This window comes from Plectrocnemia conspersa, unplaced genomic scaffold (assembly GCF_051122295.1).
Source record: "Plectrocnemia conspersa isolate PC_06_02 unplaced genomic scaffold, ASM5112229v1 ptg000010l, whole genome shotgun sequence".
In the NCBI taxonomy this organism is placed as follows: Eukaryota; Metazoa; Arthropoda; class Insecta; order Trichoptera; family Polycentropodidae; genus Plectrocnemia; species Plectrocnemia conspersa.
The window spans coordinates 1,120,990-1,146,629 of NW_028277174.1; the positions used below are offsets into that span (position 1 = coordinate 1,120,990).

The 25,640-nt window shown below is 30.7% G+C and overlaps 3 protein-coding genes across 18 annotated transcripts in view; 2 read left to right on the plus strand and 1 right to left on the minus strand.

Moving 5' to 3' along the window:
- Positions 1-7,297, plus strand: part of LOC148230266 (uncharacterized) — a 75,095-nt gene extending 67,798 nt beyond the window's left edge. The window contains exon 4 of the mRNA XM_088195944.1: positions 6,734-7,297. Within this exon, the coding sequence (XP_088052070.1) occupies positions 6,734-6,940 (207 nt within the window). The 3' untranslated portion in view covers positions 6,941-7,297. The remainder of the gene's footprint in view (positions 1-6,733) is intronic.
- Positions 7,298-11,081: 3,784 nt separating this feature from the next.
- Mthfs (methenyltetrahydrofolate synthetase) lies at positions 11,082-12,449 on the minus strand. 2 transcript variants are annotated; one of them, XM_088195946.1, is made up of 4 exons: positions 12,375-12,449; positions 11,885-12,019; positions 11,555-11,810; positions 11,082-11,496 (listed from the first exon to the last, which is right to left on the minus strand). In XM_088195946.1, exons 2-4 carry the CDS (start codon positions 12,017-12,019, stop codon positions 11,267-11,269), a joined length of 621 nt encoding a protein of 206 aa, XP_088052072.1. In that variant the 5' UTR covers positions 12,375-12,449; the 3' UTR covers positions 11,082-11,266. The 2 variants fall into 2 exon arrangements, with proteins under 2 accessions (XP_088052072.1, XP_088052071.1); XM_088195945.1 differs by having other exon boundaries at positions 12,320-12,436.
- Positions 12,450-15,396: 2,947 nt separating this feature from the next.
- The window catches only part of Trpm (transient receptor potential cation channel, subfamily M), a 144,806-nt gene continuing 134,562 nt past the window's right edge, over positions 15,397-25,640 (plus strand). For 8 of the 15 annotated variants that reach the window (XR_015811203.1, XR_015811202.1, XM_088195952.1 and 5 more), the window contains exon 1: positions 15,397-15,612. Coding sequence is in view for 7 of the 15 variants with exons in the window: in XM_088195954.1 (XP_088052080.1) it covers positions 15,577-15,612 (36 nt within the window). In the remaining 8 variants the exon portion in view is untranslated. Of the gene's footprint in view, positions 15,613-21,920; positions 22,008-23,732; positions 24,372-25,640 lie in introns of those variants that run through there. The other 7 variants (XR_015811200.1, XR_015811201.1, XM_088195949.1 and 4 more) reach the window with 2 other exon arrangements.

Sequence of the window (25,640 nt, forward strand, 5' to 3'; positions counted from 1 at the left end):
TCAAGGGCTGCAAAACTCGCTGACGAATTACAATCATGCGGCGAGCATCCCGGCCATCTATACGCCGCTAGAAAGTGACATTTGCTTAATAGTCATCCTTCAACGGGAATATTGTACCTTCACGGTGTTTTTTGTCTACTGGTGATATATTGTTTTCCGTGCCCATTTCGCAACAAAAAATGAAATACCGATAGTACCAAAAATATATTTTTATCTCCTTCTTAAATTCGTACGTTTTATTTGTTAAACACGATATTTTTATGGCTAAGAACTACCCATATTGCTTGAAAGTAAAAGCGTAGAATAAAATGATTCTCATTGTAAGTAGTTTATCGGGGTAGAATATCAAAGTAGAACAATAATATTCCTTCTTGTCTAAGAGTCGAAATATTGCCACACCCTACTTATGCAAAAAAAATCCGCCGGCCGATATTTCAGCGCAAATTAAAAAAAATAATTTAACATGTTCGATATTTTGATTTTTTTTTATATGCACGACGTGTCAACATAAAATGAATATATTTGTCCTATTACAGGCAAATCTAACGGTACCTAGCAGTGTCCAGTAATTCTGTTATATAGCAGAGAAATGATTTTTTATAATAGGGATGGCTGGCGAAATGAAAACAAAAGCAGATATTGCATACACAGTTATTTTTATTTGTGCATTTTTATCTGTATTTAAACATGTTTTTACTCAAATAGTCCATAGAATATGCATCGATAATAAATATTAGCAATAAGTGCGTCTCAATAATTACATTTTAATAAAAAATATCATTAAAAATATTACGCGAAGTGCATGTTTTTTTCAAAAAAAACTTGTTCAATGGAAATTAATGCAATATTGCATTTTTTTTTCTATGCCCAACCCAAAAATAATTTTATTGTACTAGACGTTATAATTAAAATAAGTAATAATTAAAATGCTTATATTTACTTTTCCCATCCCTAAATGAAGTCTTGCTTCGCTTTGCAAAAAAATAATAAGCTCAGTCCTAATTCGCTTTTATTTTTTTCTTAATCTACCTTGCCAATGTTGATTCATCTCTCTCTCTTGTTATGTCATTCTTACAGGCTTTAATATCGTTAATCATATGTCAGCGTATTTATCGAATTTGTCATTCCAAAATGCGATAAAAGTATCGATATTCAAATCACTTAGCGCCTTTTTATCTCTTTATTCTCAAAAATCGTTCAATCATTGTCTCCGTTGAATTCCACCTTGTCTTACTATTTAAACCCATTTTTTTTTATTGCTATAATATATATCAAACCTAATATTTTTTAAACTTTATAACAATATTTGTTCGATAGAACTGACCTATCATTTACGGTTCTATTTAACGCTTCGTAAATATTTAATCGCGTACCCTAAGTTAACTTTACCGAAAGATCCGCGTCTTTAACCCCAATTTCAAACAGTAAACATAGTTCAGTATCCGCTTAAAAGGTCCAAGCTCAAAGATAAGTCAGAATTGCGTTTCTGGTGAAACAACTATTCTTAAACGATTCCAGTAAAATTTTCTTTTGTCGTAAATCTACAAATTGTCATTAAAAATATAAATTTTCCGCAGATATAAGCCTAATTCTAAGAATGGAAGATGAAAAATTCATTAAAAAAAATATGGACTGTTTCTAATTTACATTTAATTTAAAATACTTTTTTGAATTAATGTCAAACACTATTTTTATTTAATTTACAAATCATACTAAAGTGCTTAACTAGCATTCAAATAAAAATATGTATAGCTATATATCATACAAAGTAGTACATACATATATAATAAAATAAAAACATGCAAATATTTTTTTTTAATATCTAAAATTGTTGAACTTTTTTTATTTACATTGATATGGGAAATATTTAGAGCTATATTATGTTAAATTTAGGATATGTATTTTTTTCTGATTGTATTTTATATTAAATTCCGTATTTTCAATTTTATTTACATATTAATAGTATTTTTTATACATTTAATAATATTAATCTAAAATGTATTAAACATTCTCATGATTCTTAATTTATAATGATTTTTTTTTTTTGATAAATATAAATACCGGAATTTCACTAATAATATAAATTAATGAGTTTTTCAATACACTAAAAATTTTTTTTGAGCGCAAAGTGCGATATTATGAGCGCATAAATAAAATTGTGTGACTGACAGCAAGCACCGTTATCTACGATATATTTTTATATAAATGTAATATATTGCTATGTATCAGTATTTCAAAAAGTAAAAGATGGTGTATAGTATTTAATTAACGTTCTTTAAGGCTGATTTAACGAATTATACTAACATAAAAAAAACAATATTTTGAGCGTAATATGCGATATTATGAGCGCGTCAATCAGAACATCTGAATCTAGGTCTAAATAGAATGCGAATGACATTAAGCACCGTTATTTTGTATATTACATATTTTAATCTGAAGTTTAATAGCTTTAATAGATTTTATTAGAATTGATTCAGTGACTTAAACTATCAACGAATCAAGATTTAGAGCGTAAAGTTCAATATAATGAGCGTGTAGAGCAAAATATGCATAGGGTGCGAATGATATGAAGCAGTGTTTTCTAGTATATATATTTTTATATTATAATTTATAAGTGTCCTAAAAAATTTCGAGCGCAAAGCGCGCTATTATGAGCTCGTAGATTGAAACACTGAGAGCTAGACCTAAATTATATGTTAGCGATAATAAGCACCGTTTTTTAATAATATATTGGTATGTACAAATAATATTATAAAAAGTAAAAGATGGTGCTTCGAATTTAATCGGCGTTCTTTGAAACTGGGCCATTATAACGCCGGTTTTTTATACCCTTAATCAACATTAATTAAATTACATTTTTATAGTTATAAACTGTATACATCTGAAATCTAAAAAAAATATTTAAAAATATGGATTATAGTTACATAGTTACATATAGTAACTATGCTGGGATTTATATTATAAATTATTAATAAATTTGCAATAAATTTTGAAGCAGGTTCAATTTGTATTATAGAATAGATGTGTAACGAATGTTTTTAAACAAAAAGCGGCTGCTTCCTCGGTCATCCATTTGTCAGTCGATGCTCGGCGTAGCTCTGCTTGGTGCGATTTCCCCTATATTTTATTTCAGTGGAAGTATTTAATTGATGAGTTTGATTTATGCTTTGAACGTCAGAAGCGCATTTTTTCCTCTTATACTAATGCAACAATTTAGGAGAGGAAGCCGATTTTTATTTTTTAAAGTATTCCTTTGTATTTGTTTATTAGTTTTAATTTGAAAGTTGTATTAACCTTATAAATCTCAAATACTAATAACTATGATTTATCCGCGACAAATTTATTTTAAAATATTAAAATATTTATTTATTTAAATCCTTCATTGATACATCCTAAATTGATGCAAAGAAATAGCTTGTAGAGTTAAATAAACTAGTTTAGATCACAATATAAATTAATTCTATCAACTAGTTTCAAAAATGTTTACTAAGACTGCCTTTTATATGCCAATCGCTTCTTATAAATTTAAAAGTATCAAAATTTTGCTACCAAAGTGTAATAAACTAGTCATAAAATAAGTTCGTTCCAATAAAGACATATAAACTGGACTTACTTCATACAAAATGGTTTTAATCCTGTAAACTGGTTTTGGAGATCGATTCGATCGTAAAATTGTATAATCAAGTCTTACATTTCGATAAAATCCGATAAAATGCTATTAAATTGTGATCTTAACGTCCTATAAATTGGTATTTAATGTGTATAAATACATCCTAAATTGATAGGAAATCTTTAAAATTGCAAATTTACCACCTCGAAATGATTTATTCATAAACAGCTATCTGGCGTCGTGTCGGAGTTCATCGGAGCGAATATTGGCTCGCATCGCTATCGAGGACAAATTTCCAAACATAATTAAAGTCGAAGCGAAAATCAATACGTCTGTAGGGCCCTTAGGAGAGGGACCCTAAAGAAATAGTCTGAAAAGTGTCAAGTCGGGTCAGTATAATAAACAGCGAGGAGCCGAGGAGCGTACATATTTATCCCAGAGATTATTTGCATATACAAACAAAAGCGGCAACGCAAACACCCTATATTTGATTTATAGTTAATTTCATCTTCCGATTTGCACCCATCTCTCTCTCTCTGTAAGTTGACATCTTATTCCGAAACCTACTAGCACTTTTTCAACTAAACTAGATTACACCGAGTGGACGTGGAACGCGTGCTTTGGATTAATCGCTCCCTAGGGAGCAATTAACATTTTTCTTCCCCGACTAATTGTTCGCTCTCTAGTGTAACTTAATTGACCCATCAATGCTAAAATACTACGAAATGGCTTAACCTTATCTTCCAATTATGTTTTGATTTACGTACTTCACACCTCACCTCCCACTCCGATAAATTTCCCTCAACTAATAAACTGACCCAAAAGTTCTTTATACATATACACGTTTACAACCTGTTTATCAAACTTGAGACTCTTCGTTGAACTTAAGTCCTAGTATAACTTTAGAACCGTTTCAATTTAATTTATTAGCTTCTGCAGCCAGTTATAGTACTATTCTAAGTATTACACGATGTTGATAGGGTCAGATTAAAGCATACCTATTGTCATATAATTAATGTATAAAAACTTTGTCTATTTAAATATATAAGTGAAAGTCAAAATTGTTTCTAGTGCAAGAGCAAACTTTTAAAATAAAATAGCTAACTATAAGTACCACAACTATTACATAAGAAAGGTTTCTGAAATTTGATAAGACCCTTAAGTGTAATGTCGAAACATTAATTATTGCTCATCCATTCAATTTTTGTCATGGGTTTGATTAATGATTTTATAAATTGCCTTGAACTTTGTACGTATAAAATGGCGCCACTCATTCTATAAAATATCAACTTTTATGGCACCTTCGTGGTGCAACTTTTCGCTTGATGCCCTAAGCTTTAACATAATTAGCCTGTAGCAGCGTTTCCCAATTAAATTTAGTCACATAACCCTTTTATATTTTTTACAATAGCACACATTAGTTACTGACTGCGCTATTCCAAACTTACAGATATTTTCTTTGGCGTGTGTAATGGCGTAGAAGTGGATATAAAATCTTATGCGTTTTACAACATGATTATCCCCTATCAAAGTGGTGCGCTAACTATTTGCATATCCAACCCCTCATTTTGTTTTAGATTCTGTCGCGACCTCCATGGATAGACGTATTTTTTAATCGTCAACGTAGTTTTTTGTGCGCTGATGTTTCTAGCTTGTTAAATGTCTAAATAAAACACATAATTTTATGAAACAATGATTTTATTTATGCGTGTGGATATAAATATATTTTTAGAGAAAATATAATTATACGAATTCAATGTTAGGTATGCGCTTACAAAGAAAATGTATTGAAAATTTCAAGCCGTAAGTTATCAGTTGCTAAGAGACTGAGAGAGTACACAATCGGCGTCATGACGCTTGGCATTCCATAAGTCGATTATTGGGACTTTATCCTGTTTGAAATGAATATAAATATTAATCATATAATTTTATTTCGCTCTTTTACTGATACTTGATTGTTTTTGAATATATTTACATTTATGTAAAATAAATTTCATTGAATTTTGCGACCCCGAAAAGTTTGGTCTATCTGAAAATTCATTACGCAATACCAGACCACCCCGGGCGGCACTTGCTTGGGGCCGGCATTTTCGCGATTGAAGGACCGTTCATATAGTGTGCTTCTTAAACTTAATGCGCTAAAAAAATATATAAATTCACAAATATCTAAGAGTTAATTATGTGTAAATAATAAAAATAAACAGTTCAACAACTGCTGATTTTATGATGCTGGTCCACTTGATGTTTCCTATTGTTTGTTCGAGTCGAGCACGTGCTAAGATAATAAAATTCCTGATATTAATATATTTCATAAAACTTATAAACTGTTTTGCTCATTTTTTATATGCATAAAATATATAAAGGGTATGTATCGTAGCCGGAGGGGGGAGCAAAAGGACCCACCTGCCCCAAAAAGTTTTGCCATATTGAAGACATGCATTAAGTTACACATTTTTAGGAAGGTCATATTTTGTATTATATAATTGTATGGTGGGGAGGGGGCAACGTTAAAATTAAATCCGGGCGCCATAATAATTAGCTATGCCACTGCCATTTCTGTTTCTTTTTTTATATATAACAGCAACACGTCACTTTCTTACTCTGATTTTTTAATATAGGCTCACTATTTTAATATATCTTTATCACTATAATATTATTTAGATTTATTGTAGAAATGGTCTCTGATAAATTGTTTTAAGAATCGTCACGGTTGATTTGGCGTAGCTAAGTTTGGTGCTAGTTCATCTATTCCAAGTCGAAAGCGAAGTGGTAGCTTTAGATGAAATTTATGAAGGTAGTGATTAAGTCCGGCCGTGTTTTAGATTATTCGTAACCTATTTTCTACTCCTCTGACCATATGAAAGATTCGGAGCAGAATCAGATTTTTTATTGACTAATATCTTATTAGTCTATATCTGCGTAACGGTGATTAGATATCAGTCAAATCGACATTATAGTTGTTTCGTGCAATGCTTATTGGGCCTGCGAGGCGGAAATAAACATCTAATCTCGATTTTGTTCAAGTGCTTTGAAACTGTCAATGGACACCGTTTAAAATATGTTCGTTTGTACTACGCAGACTTTAATTTAAATTCTTCTAAAACTCGAAATTGACCTTTTCAGATCGGCGGAATGAGGCCAGAAGTCCAGTTCACCCTCGGAGCCGCCGGAGAGAGAAGACTAGCGGGAAGACTAGCCGCAGCTCGAAAGTCTAGGTTCTTTTGCAGACTCTTCGCCACGGTGCTGGCACTGTTCGTGTTCCTGGTGGCCATCGTCCTGTGCTCCCTGCTCCTGTCCGGGGGCCGGGCCACCTTTGGATCGATGATGTGACCTCTGAGCCATTACGCTGCAATAAAGGATCTCATTTCGAAGAGCTGCATGCTCGTGCATACGCCGTGGAGACATTAAGGCGCGTCTACGCGCGCTAGCGAGCGTGACCGAACTTAACGACCTGCCTCCTGTATTAGTGACTCACCTTTGTGATAAAACATAAGAAATTCACCTTAAAACCAGTGCAATAGATTGTTGTGTTGCCATATATGGAGTGACATGTTTAAAATTAAGGCGCTGTTCCACTGTGACAAGCGTCGAAATTTAACCTAAGGAAGCTATGCATAGTGGAATGGGGCATATGTTTAATTTATTTTTAATTACTTTTGCTTAAAAAATATAATAAAATGATGTGTACTGTATTATTATCTTATTTAAATCTGAGTTTTTTACCTAAAAATGAACATTCAATTTATTATAATGGTTTGACCCAAATATTAAAACGTTGTCTATAAAAAAAATTAGTTCAAACTAACGTGAAGATTCGCTTCATGTGTAGTCCTATTTCCCCCCGCCACTATTTGCCATAAGCTATCGAAATTAAGCAACGTTTTAAGGATGGGAGATTATATTTTGTGAAATAAGATTATGCTCTATTTTCAGATGTCAGAATAAAAATTAAATTTCGGCCTGGTTATAAATATATTAGTCGCGGTAGTTAGTTAATGGTAAAGCAGTATTTGATTGTGGCAACAAAATAAATGGTCAGAATTTAAAACAACTTTGGGTCAGAATAAAAATCAAATTTCGGTCAGAATTTGTAGCCTAGTCATAATTATATTATTCAGGTGCAGAAATAATTTCAAATGCTTAGAATAAGAATGGCATACGGTCAGAATAAAAATATAGTATGATCAAAATTTAAAAATAAGGACAATCATGTGAATTAAAAAAAATATTATAGCAAATATCTTATAAAACATTTCGCTAACATCTAAACTGTTGGACAGGTTAGTTGCAAACAAGCAGCAGCAAGCGAGCGTTCGTCGGAACCGTGAAACCCCATGAATAACTATAAATTAATATATTTAATTGTATGTAGGACGCGAAGATATTCAGAGAGATAAACGAAGCCGGAATAGCGACAGAGCGGCGTCGGAAAGCACGCTTGACCTTTGACAATGTTATGAGCCTAAACAAACAAGTTTGCTCCAAAAAAGTTTTGATAATAATTATTTATTATTATGCTGATCATCTGTCAACATAAAACTGACCTTAAAGTTGAGTTACAGATCATGTAATATAAATATTGACCAATGAACTATAATAAATATTAAACTGAATAAATACTGACCAGAATAAAAATGTTTATGACAATCTGTCAAAATAATTCTTACCATTTGATATAAATTCGGACCAATTTATAAAAATTTTGACCCATGCAATATAAATTCTGACCACAACTATATTAAAATTCTGACTTTAATAAATTAATCGTGAACAAAAAAATACGCGCGCTATAATAAACTGATATTAGATTCAAATTTAATGTATAAATGAAAAAAACACTTTCTATGTAGTTCTATCTCTCCCCGCCACTATTTTTCATGAGCCAAATTCAACAACATTTTAGGGACGTGCAATATTATTTTTTAAATAAGACTTAAGTTAGCAATTCCATGGGTATATATTCTTAGTTAATTTACGTATTTTACCAAAAAACACTATGTACCGCCTGAGCGGGGTACAAATTGACCCCATTCAGATCAAAACGCTGTTCAAAATGTATCAAATGTAAACAATTACAAAATGTTATTAAAATTATTTTTGCAAATATTTGAATTAGTAAATATAAAAATTAGTTACAGAGAGTTCACTAAATTTGAATAGACACTTTGACGAAATTCAGTGTACGTGCGTGACGTCATAGTATAATTTTTTTCGAATTTGACTCAATAAAACATGATTAAAGAAACAACGTATCTGTTAGAAACGTGCATGACAATAAGGCACGTGCGTGAATCACAAAAACGTGCCAAAATCCTCTGAAAAAAGTATATTTTTAATACATAAGACAACCGATTTCAATTGTGTCCGATGCAATCTTGGGTCACCAATATTGCCAAATCGTTTTTCCGTTGCGAAACTTTGATTTAATCGGCGATTACCAACAGAAGCGCACACTGACTTACTAACGCTATTTCGCAACAATGATTGATTCGTCGATGTGTCGACATTTTTTACTCGCTAACATAAAACGAACCTTTGAGTGCTTATTTTTTGTATATACATTTTGTTTAGTTCCTCGAATAAAAATGAATCGGATTCGCCATATCACGTGGTAAAATTTTGCTACGATAAAACTCGTTTGATTCGATATTATAGAGAATTTAAATTCAGGCAATAGTAAGCTATAATATTTAATTTTTAGAACTCTGCTCTACCATTTTACATTCTTTACAAGTCTGGTTAATATGTTATCAATTGAAAATGCACCTATTATTTTAATTTTAAATGATTTTATAAGAACTTCTTTTTCATTTTTGAACCATTGTTTTATTGTCTTATAATATTAAAAGCAATTACGTTTGTGAATTAAATAAAAATCTTACACAATAACATCATTATTATATGTAGTATCCATAACTAGCAATATAACTTTTATTTATATCAACAGAAAAAATATTTTCAGCAAAATGGGCAACCACTCGTTTACTGCCTGTTGTACGTCTTCATCGGACCTGAACCTTATTCCTTGCGTCACCTTTTGTAAGTTTAAATGTATAAATGCTACTGTGTATTTTTCAGTGAAATTATATTTTATTATATGTATATTTTTACTATCGAAAATATAATTTAACTGATAGGCGCTAATATGCTGCTCTAAAATATCTATGAAACTCAATTTGACAATTGCAAATCGTCCATTTGCTGTTCAAACCCAAACCTAACCTAATGAAAGTTCTAAAAATATAGTCAAGTCTAAAATAAAAACTAAGCCTAATCTCTCAGGAGAAAATAAGCGGAAGAATAAGTACAGACAGACGTCGCATTGTGCTTCATATTTTTTATGCACTTCGATATTACTGTTTTAAAATTATGATACTACGAACTTCTAATAATAAAGTATTGGTTAAAGTATATTCAAACAGAATTTCGGTCAATAGGAGGGCGCAAAAACAATTATCGCTTCTCAGAATGCAAAAATTCATGTCAAAAGCAATAAAACCGTGTCGGCGCTGTCTCAGTGGTAACGCTCGGTAACGAGCCTTCCCACTGCGACGGCGTCGACACGATTGTATAACTTTTGATGTGGATTTTTGATTTCTAAGAAGGGATAATTGTTTTTTGCGCTTTTCTATTGAGCAAAATCCGGTTTATATGTTCTTAATTTAATTCTCAATTATAAGTTGTAATATTTTTATAAAAAATCTTGATATGAACATCTTTACTGCGACGGCGACTGTACAATTTTATTGCTTTTGACATGAATTTTTGTCTTCTGAGAAGAAATGTTTTTTTGGACTTTCTTTTTAGCCAAAATTTGATTTAGATATGCTTCATTGGATTCTCACTTATTATAAGTCTTAATATTGTTAAAAAAAGTCTTAATATGAATGTTGCAACGACGACGTAACGGTTTTATTGCTTTTTGCGTGGATTCTCAACAGGATCTCCTAAAAAAATACAGTCATTAATGAAATACCATGAATCTTAATAAAATGCAAATATTAAAAAAACGGCTACTGACTGGCCAACTTTTTACCCTCCCGCTGAAAAAATTGAAATTAAATCCCTGCCTCTTGTCAATTCAGTCTATATTATTTTATATACATTTCCTATGTACAATATTTTAAAGCTTTCCTTATTTTTAAATAATAAAATCTTTAACACATGTCAACTGATTAACCTACAAAAAAAATGAAAAAGTTACTTTATTTATTTTTAAGTTTTATATTCTTAATTTATTTTTTAATTATGTATGTATTAAATATTTCCAATTGAGTGTTTTATTATATATCCAACTAACTGTATAAAAGTGATTCTATTTTAATAATTTATTTAGAAAAATATTGTACTATTATAACAAATTATTGTGTAGAAAAATAAATAACATACTGTATAATAATTAAGTTTTAAAATGAAATTTTATGTAATATATCTCATTTACTAGTCCATTTTTGAATAAAAAAGGCAAATGTTTTGTAAAATACATGTATTTTAATAAAAGTGTACAATTTTCACCATGTTTAAATTTTATTAGATGGGAAAAATGTTCTAAGTTAACATTTGAGCAATTTTTATTGTGATTTTCACATAACACAAAAATAATACTAATAGGAATGATATTTGGAAAAGTTAATCCAAAAAGAAAAACTTAAATAATCAACAATTGGAAGGACTCAAGACTTTATCGACCGCCACGTCGAAGTCGTTCATAGGCACTTCTTGGAATATCTGTTCGTCGAAAGCTAATCCGATCGACGAAGGAGGTGTCGCTATCGATATTTGTTTAATATCTTTAAGGAATCGATCGTAGTATCCTTTTCCGTGACCGACTCTATCACCGGATAAAGTGAAGGCTACTCCGGGAACGATGATCAAATCTACGCCTCCTGTAAAAAACATCATATTAAAAATCTGGTATATAAAATAAATAAACAAGAGTCTCACCTGAGTCCATAGCGTTATCTCGACCGATTATCGGCAACGGTTCTCTAATACCCCACGAATTTCTAGGCAGATTTTTAAAATCTTGATAGCCGTTCAATTTTAACATCGTCATACTGTTCTTTCTGCATATAGGAATGAAGCATTCTTTTCCTTCCGTTAGTGCAGTTTTCACTATTGCGTCGGTTTGAATTTCTTTATCCATCGATAGATACAAAGACACTCGCTTGGCATTCTTCCATTCTACGGTGTTTATCAACTGTAAAATAATAACAGGTCACGGGGTCAAATATTATTTGGAGATGAACTTTTTTTATATATTAGAAAAATTACCTTTTCGTATACTTTTTCCGATTGAATCAAGCATTGTTGTAAAGTGATGCGTTCTAGTATTTGGCTCACATTTTTTCTGACCACCTTTTTGGCTAATTGGACGGCGCACATTTGCTCGCTCGACGTGAGTACCATCTGAAAACGAATATAGCACTAAATAGAATGACGAAATCGAAAAAGTAAGGTCAGGTTTAGCCGACCTAAGGCGATAACAGTACGCTCTAACAACTACATAATGTAACCGACGCGTTGAAGCAGTATTATTATTATTATTAACTTGTTTACTTCAAGTTGAGATTCCAAGACTATGACGAATGGATTTCGCAAATTTAAGTGACATAAAAAATATGATAAGGGGGTTTAATAGCAATTTTATTATATGCATAGCATAATGTATCGCAAGTTTAGATCTAGAGCAGAATGAAAAATACTCACAATAACTGAATCGACAGGAAACGTCTATTCGTGAGCAAAATTACTAGTAACTAACCTAGCAAGACATCAACGTTGACGTTTCAAACGCTCGACATGTGGCGCCATCTTTGACAGTTTGAGAGACATCTGTGGTCCATTACCAAAAACTATTACAATCTAGCCAAGTTATAACCCATTTAAAAATAATAAATAAAAATTATTTTTAATGAAAAATAAAATATTCGAATTTATTGAAAAATTAAAAACAAACAGTTTGGTATGAGAAAATCTCAGACAAAACCTTATCCATCATTAGATTGTTGATGTGTTACGGTCACATATAAAATGGTCAGAATCTAAATCAATTTTGGGTCAGAATAAAATTAAATATCAGTCACAACTTTATTAATAGCCTGATCATAATTATATTATTCAGGGTCAGAAAATGCATTTAGAAAAATGTAATAAGTACTTGAAAAATAAAGTAAAAATTTTTTTTAAGATACACTTAAAATATTTATTATTAAATTTAAGAGAACAAATTGAAAAAAATAACAATTACACGGTGATATGATGTATGTATTATGTATAAATTTTATTTTATTTAATTAAAGTTGCATGAATTCATTAAAAAAATATTTTTTATTCTTAGTTGATTTTGGTAAATCATTAGTGTTAAAATGCAATATATTTTAAAGAATTTGTGCCAAACTTCACAGAATATCCTTAAGGGATTTGTAAATAAATGGCAGATCTAATTTCATAATTTAAATTCAGTATTTATAGTCAATTTTCCCTTTAGCATTTTTTTGGTTACCAATATTAGTTCATATTTTGGTAGAATAGTAATAAGCATATTTATTGTTTGTACAAAAATATTTTTTATATAACCCTTGTATTTTTTTTTTAATATATTGAGACAAATTCCTTTGGTATGGTTGTGCGTGATTACAGACTTGAAAGAAACAAGTTATAGCTTATGTTCTGTGTATAAGTTACAACTTAGGGGTGGGTACCGTTATAAATTTGTTAACGTCATCCGCCGTTTGGTCATCTTTCCTGGAAGTAAGGTCGTAAGTCTGTTGAAGATATATAGTCTTACAAAAATATGTTGTTATTTATGCTCTGATTATTGAATCAGAGGTAAAATAAAATTATTTGTTTATTTTATTAGAAACCGATTTTATTTTATAAAAATGTCTAAACTTGGACGAGAATTTCCTCTTTTTTCCTAATCCAAGGAATATATGTAGAATGTTTATAAATTTGTAAAGAATAAAAGAGAAAACGATTTTTAATTTAATTAGTGCCGTGGAGCACCATAAATATTTTCGTCAAGTCTAATTATAGTTGCTATGGCGGTTGGGATCAAGATGAAGTGCTTTCGATAATTTTGATCGTGTTTTCAATATAATAAACATTAGTAATATATTTGATTTTATAAATTTTAGTTATTTTTTCGATACATGTATCATAATGGTATTACCTCGTGTCTATTTATTCTGTTTCAATTTATTTTAAAAAAATACAGCAATAAATTTGTGTGCACAAAATACAAAAAGGAGCACAGAATATTCACCGCAGACCATGAAAACAACTTGTTATTATCAGGACGTCATTTGGACGGAAGGGCAGGTGGGGGCATTTGCCATCCCTTGAATTTGACCAGAAAAATGCATGTCATTTTATGTATTTTAATGAAATCAAAATTTGAAAAAAATATTGGCTAACTTCCCCCCCCCCCCCGTCCCCCACTGGAAAAAGCTGAAATTACGTCCCTGATTCTAAACCAAAAAATATCAGATTATCCCTGCAAAAAATCCAGAGACGACCATTTGATTAATATTATTTTTCTAATTATTGAAATACATCGAATATTCGATTGATAAAAAAATCCTAAGATATCTAAATTTGTGTTTTTTTAAAGAAAAGTTCGAAAACTGATAGTGGGTCACCTTTATCATCAATAAACATATGTGGTATATTCACTTCTCAATAAGTTTTTATAGCTTCTATTAGAAGTATTCGTTAAAACTAAAAAGGTTACGGAATTTTCAGTAATCATTTACAACAATTTCGATCGACTTTGCACCGAGTATGCGTTAAGTGTAACTGGGTGGTTTTGTTTTGCCACAATGGATTAGTTTGAATAGGCAACTGTCATTATAAATCTTGGCATTTAACTTAATCCCACAATCGGTACTAATGTAACTTTCTTGGTGTTTCATTACATGGCAAACTATATATCCCTGTAATAATGTGTTTAATGAGATATTCAAATAACGGAATCTTACGCTTAACATATTTAAATTTTATGCACTCGCAATTTACCTCTTATTTTTTATATTTTATGATAAAATAATATATAATAATGCGAAAAACCAAAAATTTATCATGCGTATCTGTTCAATCCATAATTGTGGTCCGATTAACGCACAGAATAGAGAGTACATAGAACGGCCGTTGCGTACAAATACGCATATAAAATTGAAGCCGTTTGCAGCGCCAATTTGATTTGGGCCTCGAAAGCCTGAACTATTACCCGACAGAACAATAAATTATATTTTCACTGGTAAATATATAAAGGATGATAAATAGATTATTTTTTAGATAAGTTTTTTTTAGATTTTCTTTGAATGATAATCCGAGAATTTCTGGTTTGAATCAAGGACGACATTTCAGTTTGTCAGTAATCGTTTTATTAATATTTAGATTTTATTAAAATTTATTAAATGCATTGCTTAAAAAGTTTCGCGTTTAAAATAAGTTTGGAGCCGCTGAATTGAACGAATCCACGATGATTTATAAAATATAAACAAACGAAAGTTTAAATTAAATCGAAATTATTTTGAATGTAACAATATAATTATTGTAGTATATCGAGAGATTTAAAAATTAATTTCGAGATTAAATAATAATAATGCAGTGCCATCTATCGTTGGCTTAGTCGAGTTCCGAACCTTAAAAAATGTACGTTTTGGCTCGCAAGTACCGCAGGCGACCGCGTTTCGGGTCGGCGGGAGAGCGAATATTTTTAGTGCGCACTGTGCGAGCGGGAGAGAGGCGGAGAGAGAGGGAGAAAGAGAAGCTCGGACGGCAGTGTCGGCCGGGCGAACGGCGCGTTCGGGTGTGCGGGTGTTCGCGAACGCGCGTTCGCGATTCCCGCGCCAAACTTTTCCTAACCTCTCGAACGGCCGAGTTGAGATAAGAGGTTTAGATGTGATTCATTAGGTGCGCTCGGATCTCGTTCGTCTTCATGCTGCAGCCGGCGCCGCAGCATGAAGACCGCGGCGAAGATGCCCGCCGACGTAAAGGTGAACGCAACTGTGCAAACTTACATTCCGACCTTGTCTCTTATTCTCTTCTCTATCTACCGAAACTACTTCTTTTTTGCCAGCGAAAACGTCAGCTGACGCTGTCAAACGCTCGCTTGCTATCTATCGCCCGCGGAGGTTATCTTACCTAAACTTCATCGAACACTATTTTCCTATCAATACCATAAACTGCACTGTTTTTACAAATTTCATAGATGATGTCATCACGCACACTTATTATGACGTTTAAAACGACGAATAAATCGGTGGCTCTCATTTTTAAAACAAACGTTTGGCTATTCCTACATCTATCAAAACTAACTGAAAACGAACGATACTCGAGTTGGTCGAATGCTAATAAAAAACTTCATATAAGGAAAATATGCTTCTACGAAACACTTTTTCGAAGAAGCATACACTTCAGCTTTCTCAAGAGGAGAGGGGGGCCAAAGACAGTGGTCGTTTTTTAATTTTTTGATTTCATAAAAATGCATAGTATTTCATTAAATAGCATGCATTTTTCTGGCCAAATTCAAGGCGGGCAAATTACTCCACCTACCCCTAAATGACAGTTTTATAGCCCTAATATTAACTTTTTATATTAACATCACGACTTTCAATAAGTGAGAGTCGAATGAAGCGCATCAAAAAATAGTTATCACTTTTCAGAAGTCAAAAATCTACGTCAAAAGCATTAACATCGTGTCAGCGCCGTCGCTGTGAGAACGCTCGGTTATCTAGCGTTCATATTATGACTTATAATAATATTACAAATTAAGTGAGGAACATATAAACCTAATTTTGCCAAATAGGAGGGCGCAAAAAACAATTATCCCTTCTCAGAAGTTAAGAATTCACGCCAAAAGCAATAAAATCGTGCCGTCGCTGTCGCACGGGAACGCTCGCTTATCTAGCGTTACCACTGCGACAACCCCGATATAAGTAATATCGAAGTGCAAGAAAACTGAAGTACCATGCGACGTCTGTTTGTATGTTGAATACACTTTAACCAATAACTCTCATATCAGAAGTCCGTAGTAATATCAATAAGGATAGGTATAATATTTTTAAAACATACCTATAATATTAAAGTGCAGACAAACCATCGAGCTATATGCAAGATGCGATGTCTGTCTATACTTTTTCTTCCACCTATTTTCCCATAAAAGTTTGTATTTTGGAATTAACTTAATAAGAGTTCTAAAACTGCTATTAGTTGTAGAAGTTTCATTAGGTCATGTTGGATTTGGTTTAGGTTTAAAGAGCAAATTTACGTTTCGTAAATGTCAAATTGAGTTTTATAGACATTTTAAAGCAGAAAATAATATCACTAGCTCCTTTCAGTTAAATTATATTTTCGCTAATAGAAATATATACAGATGTACAAAATAATTGGAAAAAAGTTTAAAAATTATAAAAAAAGTCATCGAATTAAAATAAATTTAAATACTATTTTTTATCAATATTGCTAAAAATAAAATATTTATTTTAAATAAATTGCTTAATTAAAATAAGTCAGAAAACAATAATATAGATTGAAACATAAATTAGAAGCTAATTTTTTTTTTACAATACATACATGTAAAATTAATTTTACACGTATGATAGTTCAGTGAATTAGTCAATGACTAACATTCGGAATACCTGGGCTTAACTCCCATATAAACCTTTGTGTTTTTCTTAATTTTAATAATGTCTATGAGATCAAAATTAGTAATTATTATATAGTTATCATCTCGATCGATCATCGCAGATTATGTTTTCCTAGATTTTCCTAATCTCACGAATGAATATTGTGTTGATTAATTCAGATAGAGGTAGGTCATACATATTATGTATAAAGAAATCATTAATAATGATCAACTTCAGTGCATAGAGAATATCATATATGTATGTATAAAACAGTATAGAATAAAACCTTTTTATTTCATAAAATATCAAAAATCGTTGGTATATTTATATTATATAAATGTAACAACTTTGGGGTCTAGCCGTTCCCCTGTTCGTACAGCATGTATTACTTTTCATCCGATAGGATTTAATTACTAATGTAAGTTATTTTATCTTTGTGGAAAAATTGTTGCATATATTTAAATCACATAGGTAAAATCATTAACTAAAAAAATGCTATTATCATTGAATTTAATTTTATTTAGTTTTCGTTTATTATTTGTTTTTGAATATTGAAAAAATTAAAAACCGTTTCCCTTCTTATGATACTAATAATTTGGCTTAAATCGCACGTCGATAAAAAGGATGTTTATTTTTTGTTTTATTTTTTTGTAGTATAATTAATAAAGCATGAAATTTTTTTTTTTTTATATGCTATGCCTTTTCCTTTACTCAAATTGCTAATGTGTTTGCATTTTTCCTTTTATTTATAAACTAACCACTAACATTATATTACCTATAATAAAATAATACAAATATTAACATAAAAAAATTCTTCCTGTAAATGCTGCAAAAATTAGGTATATTTCTATTTATATGTGTAAAAATATGTTAATTATTATATACATTTTAATTTTTACTTAAAAAATAAGTTATAAAACAATTTTTATATCTTTATATTTGCTTAGAATAACCGACATTTTAAAACAAACTAGCAGATCAGACTGGCTAACAAACCTATAATTAAAAAAAAAGTTTAATTAAGATTAAAAACTCGAAAACCGTTATATCCCGTATATTATACATACGTGCATACCATGACATTAAAAACATTAAAAAAAAAAAAATTTAATTTTTGTTTTATAATATTTTTTACTTTTTTCTTTTAATATTATTTTAACAGAACTAATTTTTTTTTATTATTTTGAATTACCGCCATTTTAAAACAAGGTGGCGGATCGTTCCAGCTTAAAAACATATTCGCGATATTTATATGATCTATTTTTCAGAAAAGTTTTGTGTTGATTAGAATAAAACCAATGCAGTTACTGTGCACTAAAAAATCATATAAATTAACATTTTTGCGTAACATTTTTTTATTATTTTTAATCGCCGCCGTTATATTTTAAAACGAAAGATATTTACAAATTCTGTCTTTTAGAATTTTTCGTAGAAAATATTATTGAAACTGCGACAGTTATAATGTCCTCAAAAACCGTTACATTACATATAAAAAAGTAACGCCATGTGACCTCTCGTATTAAATAATCGTTTTATAAAAAAATATATAAAAAACAACTATTTGATTAGCAAAAAAGAACTGAATTAAACGGCTCAAATCAAATAGCATTTCTGATATTTTCTTTGGTATATTATTAATGTTTAGATACATTATAGTTTAGCTAGGTTTCCATTCAATTATTGTAAAGTATGTAACTTGTGTAACTCTCATGAGTCGATTTTTATATGTACATATATCTGAAATATATGGGGTCCGGAAAATTCATTGCGCGCAAATAACCGCCAGCAATTAATCGCTAGCAGTTTACTGCCGCGCCAATTTATCACGTAAACAAATAAAACTTATAAATGATCGTTAGCATATTTTATCGCCAGGCAATACATATAATTTATATAAATTTATTGTTCATTTTAAATTTAAATATGTTTTTTCTACTGCTGTTATATTTCTATCCGTGCATTCAATAAATACAGTTTCACTAATATTGACCAGTGGAATTATAAATCAATTGTTTGATACATTTCAACTAGCCTAGTTAGCCAAATTAATTCATACTGTTGATAATAAAACTTAGAACTGAACTTGTTCAAAACCAAACCTACCCTAATGAAAGCTATACAACTAATTATAGTTTTTGAGCTTCCATTAGATTAATTAAGTTTTAATTTAAATTTCAGTTTTATAGACATTCTGTCCTAACAGAATATCACTTAAACCACTTACACATTTTGATTTAAAAAATATTTTTTAGACTTGCTACAATATCAACCAACCAATAAATAAGCGAATTTGTATAAACACAAGAAGGTAAAATATGCCAACGATTATTTGTAGGCTAAAAATTGTCAATGCGATCAGTTCACGCGGCGGTAAATTGCTGGCGGTTACAAATTTTCTTAGACTGGAAAAGTATAACGGATTTTAAGGACACGATAATTGCAATAGTTTTAATCATATTTCCATATTTTTTTAATTCACAAACCAGGTTATTTCAACATCTTATTTCAATTTAGCAACTACTTTCCTTACCTTCTACTCAAAATTAATTAGTCAGATAAAAACAATTTGTGGTTTATATTAAAAATAAGCCATGTTCTAAAATGATATCTATTAAAAAAAATCTCGAGGAAAATGTAAAGAGAGTAAAATTGTTTTAAAATAATAAATTAACTTTTTCTTAATTAGACCATATTAACAACTCCAAATTTGAACCTAGTTGTCTAATAGAAAAATCTGAGAGAAAAAAGTAAAGATGGAAGTTTTTTTGTTTTTTTTCTAAAGCTTTTTGTATACATGAGATATCACGGTTTTTGCGGACATTCAGATACAACCTCAACCAAAATTACTAGCCAGTCTTATTTCAAAAAGTATTAATCTGTAAAATACAATCATAGAGGAAAAGGTAAATTAGTCATAAATGTTTTATAATATATATTCTAACTAAAAATATTTGGAAATAAAGATATATATATATATACTACATATTTTTATAAACAGAAATCTACCTAATTCTTGCGACTTTTTTTGACGAAATTATTTTAATGAATATTAAGATTTAGTATTGATTACAATTAGTCAAAGTGTACGAACTGTGATTTCTCATCTGTGTTGGTAACATCGTTAACGTTTTTGGACTAACTGATAAAACGCCAGTGCCATTGTTTTTTGCGACTGAAAATCATTATAATAAATAATTGCATTATAATAATGTTTTTATTAAATGACATTCTAAAATAACAAGCATATCTAAAATAATATGTAAATGCTTTTACAAAAACTAATAGTATTCGACAGAAACAGAAACCGAATGTTATTCAGTCTCTAAACCAGTATTGATTATATACAGTAAATAAGAAAATATAACAGTCCTTACTAACATGTCGATCGCTGAATCATTTTTTGTTGATTGTTACTGTTAAAATATTAACTAGATTTTATATACATATATAAAAAGTATCAGGTCAATCGCGACCACATTTTCAATATGTAAAAAAGTCGATCGCAGCAAACAACTTTGCAACTGCTATTTCACATTAAATATAAATCAGATACAATATTATATGTTATTATAATATGTGACACTCATATATTAATATGTATTATTTACACCTGGTTATGCTTTTAAAAATCACCCCATGTTTATGTAGAGCCACTGTCTACTATTAGAGTCAATCGATCGTTACTATCAATTAACTTCAATCGAAAAGCATCCGCGACATATCTAATATTAGAATTTATTCAGCTTAGTCGTATTATATTTTCTTTCACATTCCGTGCATTCCAATACACTGATTCTTTCATCAACATTTCGGTTGTAAGATAGACTTAGTTAATTCTCAATACTGCGGAACAGCTGAGCAGCAAAAACTATAATGATTTTTTTTAATTTGAAGGTGCTGCAGTTCCGCAGTAAATTAAAATACGTCGATAGCAAACGAGCGTCCGCACGTCAATGACAGAACAACGCGTCAACTCTTCTAATCGTTCAGTTCTCGCTGTATTTTTAGCTTTCGCACTTCGTGGCTAGATATTATAAATACATACCTCGCGTTATCTATAGGCAAAGAAAGAAAACTACAAATTGCGTTATCGCATTCCGTGTTTTGTTATCGGTTTCGATCGCAGCTGAAAGTTGAAAAACTGGACGGTCAAAGTTCATCTCTCATATATATACATAAATATACATATATATATGAATCACGTTTCGGCAAGTATATTCTTGCCATGGTCACGGTTTACGATCGCTACCCTCACCTTCGATCTAGTAATTATATATAATATACATCGACTTCCACAATCATCCTGCCCAAATCGGATTATTAAATAACTGCTAGGCAGATATCGAAACCTGGCAAACAAAAAGGTCCTTTAAGACATATTCTAAAGTAAAGTCAAATAAAATAATATAATGCTTCACCTAAGGAATATTATAGAAGAAGCAAGTATGAGCAATTTTTACTCTAGGTGCATATATATGACTTTAGCGGCACTAATATTGCTAGTGTCTTACCAGAAGAGCTGTGATTTTGGCATGAATATGCTTGCCGAAACGTCGATCATATGTATGTTAGTTATGCCGTGAAATGAATTTCGACTGGTCATCGACCCCTGAGAACCTGATTGCAGGCGAGTAGTAGATTTAATGTCCATGTTGATGTGTGTATTTGGTGTGCAGGGGGTGCTGGGGGTGCAGGCGGGGCTGCGGAAGGTCGGGCTGGCCATGATGTCCCTTTCGCTGCCTTCAGGACACGAACCGCACAGAGTTAGTCCCCGAGAGCCATGGTCTTGTGTATATTTACATTGCCTGTCGCATACATATCTGTGTATCCAGAGCTGCGCGTTGAGGGAAACCATATCCAACTCAAACGGAAACTAATTTAATCGGCGGTGAATTTTCAAAGTTACACCTTGAGATTATAAGTGTGCCGCGCGATAAGAACGGCGACGAAAATACTTCACGGAATGGGTGACGCATTTTCGTGCAGATATATTTCAGATAAGTTTCCAATCACTATAATCATACTAAAATGGAGAATCCTCCTCGAACTTATGCTAGAATTTGCCAGGAAGAACTCGACCTACTCGTTTTTTAGATATAGTCGATTTTATTTTTGAAAAATTACAACAAAAATATTTTTTTAAATAATTTATAATTGGTTATAAGATACTATGATACGTAGTATCTACATTTTGATGTACATTCATTTATAAATTATTATAATAATGATGATAAATATTGTATAAGAAGTAAAAATTATGCTTTGAAAAAACAGATTCGTTCGGCAAAGGCCATAAGAATTAGTACATTTATGTATATGAAAATGTGAAAGCTACTTTTTTTATTAAATAAATATGTTTTTAATTTTTTTAACAGAGTAATGATTTTTGTCTTTTTGTAAATGGTTGCTATTTTTAAATAATATGGCGGATCCGGTTGGTTGACGATCTAAGCTGAGATATTTACAATGTCTATTTTTCAGAAAATATTAATAAAGAACTGATAAAAAAAGTTATGGCAGTTACCATGTAATAAAAAACCGGCATATTCCATATAATTTTTTTTTTTTATTTTAATAATTGTTTAGTATTAAATATTTTTGCAATTTTTTTTTTATATTTTTTTAAATTTTAGGTATAATTTTTTAAATTATGAATTCATTTAAAAATATATGTATGTTGTTTTTTAATTTTTTAAAATAAATTTATGATTTTTTAATATTTTTGAATAGCCTCTATTTTAAAACAAGATGGCGAATCAGAATGTTTAATAAACTTTGTCTTCGAAAAACACATAAATATCAAAAAATCATTTATAAATATACGTTTAAATATTTTTGATCTCTTAAGATTTTTTTATTGAAATTTTTTGAATAGCCACCATTTTCAAACTAGATGGCGGATCATACTGATTAACAAACTTTATCTTAGCTAGTGCTCCTCGCTATCTTGTTTTAAAAGAGCGGCGATTAAATAAATAAAAAGTTATTTCTCTGTAAAAAAATTAATTAAAATTTTTTTGTGCCATATTGTACATATGTATGCATTATGTATACATGTATATATTATTAAAAAAAATTTAACCTTCCGCTGAGTTCTTTGCCTTGGCTCGAACCTGCGACCTCTGGGTTACCAGTTAAGATCGAACTGACTTCGCTATTTCGAACTTTAAATAAATAAAACGCAAATCCTATAGAAAAAATCAAGTCAAAGTTTTAAATATTAAAAAAATAAAAACAATGAGAAAAATAAAAACACATTTTCATATACAGAAATCTACCTGATTCTTGCGTTACTTTAGACGATCTTTTAAAATGTATAAATAATGACGTCGTATTATGATCGCACGCTACGCAAAGAGTGATCTGAAAATAACGTTAAATTTTGAGCGCGATACGCAACACAGCCGCTTAGGCCAAGATTCTAATATACTATTGTGGTTATTCTACGATATTAAAAAAACCGAAATTTTAGAGTAAAGTAATGACGCAGACTAAGATATGTAGTGTTTTAAACTCGTATGAAGCTGAATATGTAATTGTATGATAAGAAGTATACAACATTTATTTATCTAAAAAACGAGATTTTTCAGAGTAAAAACCTATCTTTGTGGCAAATAGTATGTGCAATCTCCAACAGTATTCATCTGGAAGGCATTTTTTGCCTTTCATACGTTTCGATTAATATAGTGAAAATCAAAGGCATTTTGAGTTTGGTTAGTGTGTGAAAATCTCCATCGCGGCTCTGGTTACATCGCTCCATGGTCCCGTCGACGTCTCGCGTGGTCATTGCCATTATTCTCAATAACCACTCGGTCTCTTTGCCTTCCGGGGTAACTAGGCTTTAGCACCAAACATTGCCAGCGTCGCCCACTAATTGCATGGAATGACGGAGTGTGCATGTCGTTCGCACCACCGAGGCTAAAAGGAATCCAGTTCTGGAAAGATCTGGATTCCATTTCGCCATGGGAAGGAAACGTCCAAACGATTTATCTCTGCCGACGTAGATCGAACGGCTTCGGACAAATTAACGCTAAGTGAAGGTTTGCTGCTTGCTAATAGAGTGAAGTAACAACTATTTGTTTGCTACTCTGTGTTTTGATACTACTACAAGGCTGTTTCGAATTTCGGTAAGTATAAATTTGTATAAGTAGAGATACTTGAAGCGAGGGGGCTGTCTCGACTCGAGTGAGGGGGTTCAATCTCGATTCAAAAGGTAATCAAACGTCTTAAACTAGATAGTGTGCGTCAAATATCCTTCATACAAACGAAGACATGTTATTGTATCATGTACAATTGTACATGATGAGATGCGAAGCTTCTGCTGTACGACCTTATCTCTATCACAATATGATATGTCTGTGTATCTGATTCCAGATAAATTATTTACGAGACGCTTTTTTATTATTATTTTTTATACATAAAAGTAAACATGGCCAGCGTAGTCAAACGATAGCATAAACTAGCTCGATTCAGTATAAACTTTTATGTGAAATTTAAAATTTAAATTTAATGCAAAAAAATCTGCGCACTCCGATGATGTACACTATGTGTACATGTAAAATAATGTGTTTTACAATTAGAAAAACACGATTTATATTACAAAATAAGCATTATCATAATAATCAAAGTCGAAAAATGACATGCCAACAATCAGAAGGTTTAAAACTTATATTTTGTTAAAATGCAATCACATTCGACATATTTTTTGAGATATTTACATAATATACATACCAATTGTTATACGTGACATAACATAAATATTGTCACTCCTTTCTTATGAATATTTACGAAAAAATCGCGTAAAATAGTAAAATTCAACAGGTTGATTTTGTGCGTAATTTCGTCAAAAGAAAAATATTAGTAGACAACATAGACAAGGGGTAAAAAATCGATTGACAGATAGTCGATACAGTAAAAAAGGCAACAAGAAAGTATTCGACGTAACAAAATAACAAGGAAAAAATTGAGTTGGCTTTCAAAAGATCTATATGAATAATATATATTTAATCCTGCTAAATTTATAAATATAAACAAAGCTTTTAAAAGAAAATGCAAGACTGAAGTAATCGAAAAATTGCTAAGGTAAAATTATATTATACTACAGCAGTAATAAATTGAGTTATAAACGTTCTTTATTTACAAGAATTCACATATAAAATACGTATTTTGTATTTTGGATGACTATGTTCATTTTTTTGATATTATTATAACTTTTATATCGAATTACAATGATCGAAAAAAACGCCTACACAAATAGCTATATTTATCTTATAAAAGAACATAAAAATATATGTATTTAAAAATATACTTTACTCGAGAGCTTTTCAAATGCGACTTACTTTAAAATTGTCTATTCTTGCTTGGAAAACAAAATTTGATCGCTTAGCTCCCTTAAT

Coding starts and splice junctions, on each gene's coding strand:
- Mthfs (XM_088195946.1), bottom strand. CDS start 12,019: ATGGTACTCACGTCGAGCGAGCAAATGTGCGCCGTCCAATTAGCCAAA. Junction 11,811..11,884: donor CGGAAAAAGTATACGAAAAG/GTAATTTTTCTA, acceptor ATTATTTTACAG/TTGATAAACACCGTAGAATG. Junction 11,497..11,554: donor AGATAACGCTATGGACTCAG/GTGAGACTCTTG, acceptor TGTTTTTTACAG/GAGGCGTAGATTTGATCATC.